Source organism: Dipodomys merriami, unplaced genomic scaffold (genome assembly GCF_024711535.1).
Source record: "Dipodomys merriami isolate MVZ:Mamm:240054 unplaced genomic scaffold, mDipMer1.0.p SCAF_33, whole genome shotgun sequence".
Lineage (NCBI taxonomy): Eukaryota > Metazoa > Chordata > Mammalia > Rodentia > Heteromyidae > Dipodomys > Dipodomys merriami.
Window position 1 is genome coordinate 17821634 of NW_027204826.1, and position 8783 is coordinate 17830416.

General features: G+C 59.9%; 1 protein-coding gene across 3 annotated transcripts in view; it reads right to left on the minus strand.

Moving 5' to 3' along the window:
* Cpeb1 (cytoplasmic polyadenylation element binding protein 1) overlaps window positions 1-8203 on the minus strand; it is a 57063-nt gene extending 48860 nt beyond the window's left edge. The window contains exon 1 of one of the 3 annotated variants that reach the window (XM_070043337.1): window positions 8131-8203. Coding sequence is in view for 1 of the 3 variants with exons in the window: in XM_070043336.1 (XP_069899437.1) it covers window positions 7848-7862 (15 nt within the window). In the remaining 2 variants the exon portion in view is untranslated. Of the gene's footprint in view, window positions 1-7252; window positions 7296-7847; window positions 7869-8130 lie in introns of those variants that run through there. The other 2 variants (XM_070043336.1, XM_070043338.1) reach the window with 2 other exon arrangements.
* Window positions 8204-8783: the final 580 nt, after the last annotated feature.

An 8783-nucleotide genomic window follows, 5' to 3' on the forward strand; every position in this document is an offset into this window, starting at 1 on the left:
AGGGGCTGAGAGTGGAGAAGGAATCCAAGGATGCAAAGGCTGCCAGAAATACACTGGCAGGAAGATCAGATCGAGGTTCTGAGTTACAGAAATCAAAAAGAAGTTTCCAAAGGAAATGACCACCTAGCATCCTTCTGTAATGGGGTTACTGCAGGTGGAGACAGTGACAGCCCAAGACGACACTAGACTCTTGAGTCTGGCTGGAGAGACATTAGACTAAATGGGTGAAGGGACAGAATGAGAGCAGCTCCAGAAGAGGGAAGAGAAGATGCTTCTGGTTCCGTTTTTAGAATCACAAACACACGAGGCTTCAGTGTGCAAAAGACAGACACATTCAGCACCAGACAGGTGAACATACCCACAGCAGATACACACCCACACCCACAGCAGAGATAGGTGCACACCCACAGCAAACACTCTCTCTCTCTCACACACACACCCGCAGCAGGGACAGGCGCACACCTACGGCAGATACACAAGATTCATACACATACACATGCAGCAGATACACACCTGCAGCAGGGACAAGTGCACACACACAGCAGATACACACCACAGCAGATACATACACACACACACACACAGAAAATACACACGTGCAGTAGCCCAAATGGAACCACAGGTCTCGAGACCACCCCATGTGTGAAGCACTCGATCTAAAATGTGGTCACATGGAAAACAGGTGTGGCCATGAGAAACACGGACCTGTATGACAGGACAGCCAGCCACAGTCAGGGAGCCCTGAGAAGAAAAGCCTACAAGTGCCAAGACAGGACTCACCAAGCAGGAAAGAAGAAAAAGTGGAAAAGCCCGAGTCTTAGGAATCAGCGGAAAAGTGAGTGAGATGAGACAACATAGGCACAGGAATTCCACAGACAAGACTCACTTAGAGAGGCGGAGAGGGAGTCCCAGAGCGGCGCCACCACCACTCACTGCATAAAATTAAGACAACCACTTTTCATTGTAAGTTTAATTCTCCTTTGTCCAGGAAAAGAGAGAGCCAGAAATTATAACCTGGACTCGGTGTCACCTCCAAATTACACCTGGGAGACAGGTCTCTTAACACCTCAGATTCAAAACAATTCCAAGATTACAGCTTAAAAACAAAGACTCAAAAAAAAAAAAAAAAACAAAGTCTCAGGAGAAAGAGCCAACTCAGGCGGTAAACAGAAGGCGTAGGGCACAGGTGTCATACACATGGTGGTTAACTGTTGTCCAAGGGTGCTCCCCTGGCACCACACACCTGCCCTTCTTCCAACAGAGGAAAGCTGTGGCTTGGCCCTTCTCAAAGGAGACTGCAGGCATCAGTGCTCAGCCAACTGGGCGATACTAGTCCAGCAAATTACGCTGGCCAGGAATAAAGAACCCGGTAACTCATTAGTATAGTCACTCTCACAAACAACTGACCCATTTTTAACACACAAATCAATCTTTCGATCTGCCCTTCTGGGGATTCTCCAATTACCTGGAAGCAAGTCAACGAAAAATGCCTTGAAAACCAAAGCAAGTGTTAAAGTCGCTGAAATCTAAAATGACTGCTCCAGCCATAAAGGAATACTAAAAGAAATGGCACCCCAAAAAGCCATCCACAAGCCCGGCGCTGGTGGCTCACACCTGTCATCCTAGCTACTCAGGAGGCGGAGATCTGAGGATCATGGTTCAAAGCCAGCCCGGGCAAGAAAGTCTGTGAAACTCTTTTCTCCAATAAACCACCAGAAAACCGGAAGTGGCGCCGTGGCTCAAGTGGTAGAGCACTAGCCTTGAGCTGAAGAGCTGAGGGACAGCGCCCAGGCCCAGAGTTCAAGCCCTACAACTGACAAAAAAAATTTTTAAAAGCCATCCATGGCCAGCTCAGACCATCCAACTAGAACACCCCTCAAGACTTACCTAAAAACACATTGCATATTAAATAATTCCCAAACAGGAATGTTTTCAAATCTCCGCTTAAAAAAATTACTAGAAATGGGGGGGGGGGGAGAGATGGGAGGGGATGGGAAGGGGAAACAAAGGAGAAGGCAACAATGCTTGATAAGAATTGTACTCATTACCTTGTCCACGTAATTGTAACCTCTCTGTACGGTATTTTCACAATAAAAATAAAAAAAGAATTTATCTCACTACAAAGCAAAAACAAATTACTAGAAATATCTACAAGGTAAATTTAAAGCTCTAAAATTATATACTAACTTTTCACGTAAAACTCAGGTAATTTCCCTACAAAAACAGAAGTATACATTGGGAAACTTTAGTTGAATCTTTTCAACAACAATCCACCTGAGCCTGACCCTAGAGGCTCACGTCTGTTGTCCTAGTTACTTGGAAGGTGGAAATCTGAGAGACTGAAACCTGAGGATCATGGTTTGAAGCCCGCCTGAACATATAAAGCAAAGAAACTCTTCAATTAACCAGCAAAAAGGTGGAAATGGAGGCATGGTCCAAGTGGTAGAGCATTAGCTTTGAGCAGAAAGAGCCAAGCAAAAACATGAGTCCTAAGTTCAAGCCCTAGTAACATTACGAGAGAGAGGGGGGGGGATGGAGGGGAGGGGAAGGGGGAGAGGGAGAGAGAGAGGGAGAGAGGGAGGGAGGGAGGGAGGGAGGGGGAGGGGGAGGGGGAGGGAGAGGGAGAGAGAGGGGAGAGGGGAGAAGGGCAGGGACAAAGCTCTCTCTGGGGGTCCAATCTTCAGCATAAAATCTTTCAGCCCTTGAGTCAGTGCTTGTGAAAGACAAGCGTCTCTCTTAAGCAGGCATAGGGAGCCAGGCTCCAGCAGCAGACGCATTTATTTCCAGGCTGCACTGTGGAGGTCAGAGCAGCGCAGTTAGCCGCATCCCAAGGCCTTAGCAAATACAGACAGGGTGCAATCAGTGCTTCTGGGTTCAAATCAAATGAAGACAGAAGTCCTTTTTTTTTTTTTATACTCCTCTACCATAACTTCTTCCCTATTCCTTTGTCTCAAGGGCTTCCAGAAAATTCTTTCCAGGCTGTGCAGTTTAGACACTGACTTGGAAAAGCAGATCTCCAATAACATGAGGTTAGCACAGCTCCTCCACCACAGAAAAAATAAATTGCTATGTGGTCCCATAACTTTCACTGCACCACCCCTAGCTACTAAAGTCAACAGTCAACACAACAGTGTGCATCTTCCCAAACTAAGTCAGAAGTCCAAATTTACTAATTTGCCTTTAAACAACAGCTTTTGGGACGGTCATTAGCTAAGGGCGTGACTCCATGAGTGAGAGAGCTTGTGCACAGGACACTTGGCATGAAATAGACACCATCAGCAAAGCACCCCGGCCCCCCCTGACACACTCACATACACGTCCTCAGCTCACACTGAGCCCCGCCCTCCCTGACACACTCACATACACATGTCCCCAGCACACTGAGCCCCGCCCTCCCTGACACACTCCAGATACACACGCCCTCAGCTCACACTGAGCCCCACCCTCCCTGACACACTCCACAGGTACACACGCTGTGAGCTGAGGGGTGCCAGGTGGTACTGTTGAGAAGAGGCCAGGGCTGGGCAGCAGCCTTGAGCTCCTTCCCCACACTCTACAGGACACAGGGAAGACGACTACTCAGCACACTTGAGTCTACATTGTCACAGAAAAGTCCACTTGGCAAAGGCTTTGACTGTTCTTTTTGCAGCTTTAAACTCTTGGATAAGACACAGAACTAAGTGCTTGGGGCCCTTTACACTCGTTAGCATTGCTGTGTATACGCCGACACTGAGATTCTAAGTTTTACCCAAAATTAAAACTTAGCCCTCCATGCCAGGGTCAAATCACGCTTACACCTCTGGAGTTTGTCCCTAAGATTTTACCATGAGCTAACATCTAAACAAAACTGAACACCTTTATTAGGAGCTAGAGGGAGAGCTCAGGGGTATTATGTGCAATACCCAGCACCAAAAACAAAACAATAAAATCTTATTAATTTGTCCCTTCTTTCTGGAAATCTGAGAGACATTATGGGAGTTTTAGGAAAGACAGCAAAAGTGACAGCCAGGCGAAACTCCTAATTACTCAGGAGGAAGAGAAAGGAGGACCCTAGTTCAAAGCCAGCCCAGGCAGACAAATGCGTTAGACTCTTACTTCCAATTAATCAGCAGAAGAGTTGAGACTAGAGGTTTGGGTCAAGTGGTAGAATGCTGTATGAAATCTCCTGGTCCCAGCAATGGAGGGGGGAGGGGGAGGCGTATTTTTAAGCTCAATTCTACTTGCACAGATCTTTGGTTGTGTAACTTCACACGTGCCTTGACTCAGAAGGCTGGGTTTTCGGCTTTTGTCATGGGGGGCGCCAGGCGCGGGTGGGAGGAGCTGCTTGCACCCCGTTGGCTAACTTTGGCCACGCGTCACAGAATGAAGGATACAGCACATTCCAGAGAACAACAACACTGCTCCACTAGTGCTGGCTGAGACCCACACCAGCTCCCACAGCAACAAAGCCCTCCAGGGTCCTGGGCCTGATCTTCAGCCGAGACCAACCACAGAGCACCGTCTTCCACACCACCCGCCACAAGGCCCGAGCGAAGGGGGCAGGCTGAGGCCCTGATTCCTATTCTCCACTGGTGGCTGCCTATGACCCTGGTTCTTCTAGCAGGGGAGTCCCAAGACAGACCCCCAAACAAGCTTTCAGGAGATGCAGCATTAAAAGTCACCTTACATGCTCTCAATACTGTTTTTTTTTGTTTTTGTTTTTTTTTAATTTCATTTTGTTGCTGGTTCTAGGGCTTGAACTCAGGGCCTGGGTGCCATCCCTGCTCCACTTCCAGCTTTTAGGTGGTTAACTGGAGGTAAGAGTCTCATGGAATTTTGACTCAGGCTGGCTGTGAACTGTGATCTTCAGAGCTCAGCCTCCTATCTAGGATTACAGGTGTAAGCTGCTGGTGTCATCCAGTAGTTTTTAATTGCTATGTTTAAAAGCCACTAAAAGAGTGCCAGCTTTAACTAGGAAATGAGGGTTTTGACCATCAACGCTGGGGCGTGTTTGCCAGGCAGCTGCAGCTCCCAGGGCTCCTCCACGCAGCTGTCCCCGGCCTCCGCAGTTACACAGTGGATCAGAGACTGACAGCCTGTGCCCAGTGAAACACTTCCTGTGTGGCTCAGTGTTCACCTGGGTCTCAGGATCCACCTTGCCTTTCTGCAAGGTGGCTCAAGATTCCTGGGCACCCACTGCAAGTGTTCTCCCAATGGACCGGGAGTGGGGGAGGGGTTTCAGCAGTCTCCCTTCCTCACTGGGGAGAGGCTGGCCTGGTGGGAGGAGGTGGAGGGCTTGACCTTGTCCATGGGGGAGGGGAGAGTAGAGGGGAGGGCTCAGGCACAGGGTGGGGGGAGGGCTCTCCATGGGGGGGCATTCATCCTCATGCAATAGGTGATAGGGGGTGTAGGGGAGGGCTCCTTCACGCAGGGCAGGGGAGCGATGGTGAGGGTGCACCCCGCAGGCATTGTCAGCGGCCCTCAGTGTAAGCAGCCAGCCCACACCCCAGGCTGGCCCAGCCTCTACCCCAGGAAGCCCTGGGGAGAGACCTGCAGGCACCATCGCAGCCTGGGCCCGTGCCCTCTGCCCTCCTCTGCGCAGGAGAGCCTCAGCCTCCTCCACAGCGTCCTCCCTCCACAGCATCCTCCCTCCACACTGCCCTCCCTCCACACTGCCCTCCCTCCACACTGCCCTCCCTCCACAGCGTCCTCCCTCCACACTGCCCTCCCTCCACAGCGTCCTCCCTCCACACTGCCCTCCCTCCACACTGCCCTCCCTCCACACTGCCCTCCCTCCACACTGCCCTCCCTCCACAGCGTCCTCCCTCCACAGCATCCTCCCTCCACAGCATCCTCCCTCCACACTGCCCTCCCTCCACAGCGTCCTCCCTCCACACTGCCCTCCCTCCACACTGCCCTCCCTCCACACTGCCCTCCCTCCACACTGCCCTCCCTCCACAGCATCCTCCCTCCACACTGCCCTCCCTCCACACTGCCCTCCCTCCACACTGCCCTCCCTCCACAGCATCCTCCCTCCACAGCATCCTCCCTCCACAGCATCCTCCCTCCACACTGCCCTCCCTCCAAACTGCCCTCCCTCCACAGCGTCCTCCCTCCACAGCATCCTCCTCCCTCCACAGCATCCTCCTCCCTCCACACTGCCCTCCCTCCACACTGCCCTCCCTCCACACTGCCCTCCCTCCACAGCGTCCTCCCTCCACAGCATCCTCCCTCCACACTGCCCTCCCTCCACACTGCCCTCCCTCCACAGCGTCCACCCTCCACACTGCCCTCCCTCCACAGCGTCCTCCCTCCACAGCGTCCACCCTCCACACTGCCCTCCCTCCACACTGCCCTCCCTCCACACTGCCCTCCCTCCACACTGCCCTCCACAGCGTCCTCCCTCCACAGCGTCCTCCCTCCACACTGCCCTCCCTCCACACTGCCCTCCCTCCAGCGTCCTCCCTCCACAGTGTCCTCCCTCCACACTGCCCTCCCTCCACACTGCCCTCCACAGCGTCCTCCCTCCACAGCGTCCTCCCTCCACACTGCCCTCCCTCCACACTGCCCTCCCTCCAGCGTCCTCCCTCCACAGTGTCCTCCCTCCACAGTGTCCTCCCTCCACACTGCCCTCCCTCCACACTGCCCTCCCTCCACACTGCCCTCCCTCCACACTGCCCTCCCTCCACACTGCCCTCCCTCCACACTGCCCTCCCTCCAGCGTCCTCCCTCCACAGTGTCCTCCCTCCACAGTGTCCTCCCTCCACACTGCCCTCCCTCCACAGTGCCCTCCCTCCACACTGCCCTCCCTCCAGCGTCCTCCTTCCTCACGTCCTCCACAGCGTCTTCCCGAGTCCGCCCCAGACCCACCCCGCCCGCCGCCCTCGCCCCAACCCCGGGCACTCGGCCCGCAGCGCCCCTTGGAGAGAGCCAAGCGCCGCCCGGCCCCACCGCAGCCCGGGCTGAGGCGCCCGCGGCCCCGTGCTCCCCGGCCCCGTGCTCCCCGGCCCCGTGCTCCCCGGCCCCGTGCTCCCCGGCCCCGTGCTCCCCGGCCCGGCTGAGGCGCCCGCGGCCCGTGCTCCCCGGCGCAGGGCCCGGCTGAGGCGCCCGCGGCCCCGTGCTCCCCGGCCCGGCTGAGGCGCCCGCGGCCCGTGCTCCCCGGCGCAGGGCCCGGCTGAGGCGCCGCCCGGAGCACTCGCGCAGGGTCCGGCCGGGCGGGCGGAGGCGGCCCCACGTCCCCCGCGCCCCGCACGGCGCCCCCGCCCCGACCCACCTCACAGCCGCGGGCTCCCGGGCTCGAAGCCCCGCCGCACGTGCCCGCCGCCGCCCCGCGCCTGCGCCGCCCGGCCGGGCGCGAACGTGTGAAGCCACGTGACCGCGGCCCGGCACGCGGCGCCCGGCCCCGCGCCTTAAAGGGGCCGCGCGCGCCGTCGCGGCGCAGCCCGCGAAGGGGTGGCCCGCCTCCGCCCGCCGCGCGAGCCGCCGGCGGCCCCGGGCCCCGGGAGCGGCGGGCGCGAGGCGCGAGGAGCCCGCGGCGCCCGCCCGCTCCCGGCTGGACCCGCGCTCCGAGGCGGCAGCGGCTCCCAGGCCCCGGCGGGCGGCGCCCCGAGGGCCGCGGCGCCTTTAAGCGCAAAGGCCCTGAGTCACGGGGCGGGGGCCGCGGCGCCTCCTCCCGCCCGCCCTCCCCCTCCCCCCGCCCTCCCCCTCCCCCCGCCCTCCCCCTCCCCCCGCCCTCCCCCTCCCCCCGCCCTCCCCCCCCCCCCCCGCCGCGGGGCCCGCGCCCGCCGCCGCCGGAGACCCGCGCCCCGCCCGGGCGCGCGGACCGTTAGCGCCGGGCCCGGCCCCGCCCGGCCCGCGGCCGCTCTTACCGACGCGAACGCCATGGGGCCGGCGGGGCTCTGCGGGCCGGGCGGCGGCGGGGCGGCGGGGCGGCGGGGCGGGGGCCGCACGCACGTGGGCGCCAGCGGGGCAGCAGCCGCGCGGCGCCGCGCCCTCGGCGGCTTTTAAGGCGCGGCCGAGCCGCCCGCGGGCCGGATGCGGGGCACCTGTGTCGGCCCCGCCCGGCGCCCGCCCCCCCGGCGCCCGCACCCCGCACCGGCGCCCGGCCGGCGGGGCCTGGGCCTCAGTTTCCCCCCGGGAGGGGGTACGCACCCCTGCGGGGCCGGGCCGCGGAGCCCGGCGCGGCGCCCCTCCTCCGCGTCCGCCCCGGCCGCCCGCCCCGCGCCCCGTCCCGGGGCTCGGCTTCCAGAAAGTTCCCGGAGCGCGAGTCGGGCGCGCCGGGCTGCGGCCCCGGGGAGGGCGGGGCGCTCGCGGGGACCGGGGCGCCGGGCCCGCAGCCTCCCCGGCCCCGCGCCCAGGCCCGGCCCCGCCGCGCGTGGCGGGCGAAGCTGAGCCAACGCCTTCCGGATGCAGAGTCCGGGCGACCCCGGAGGCCGCGGGCGGCCTGCGCCGTGCGGCCCCGGCCCGACGCCCACCGAGGCCCCGCGGCCTGGCTCTGCGCCCGGCTGCAGCGGAAGACGGCGGGCGGGCGGGCGCGGGGCCGCCGGGGCCCTCGGGGCGGGCAGGGGCCGGCGGGGGCCCCCCCCCCCCGTCCTCCCCGGCCTCGGGGGTCAAGGCCCACAGCTGACCCCTGGCCGGACCCACAGACAAGGTCCGAGGCAGACCGGCCTGCGGGCCCTGCGCGCCTCGGAGGGGTGCAAAGGTCGCCGGCGCTGAGCTCCCAGGCGCGGGAGCTGAAAGAACAGGGCGGCTGGGAGGAATGGTGGCCTTCTGGTCCTGGCCGCAGAGACCAGAGCGGGGAGGTG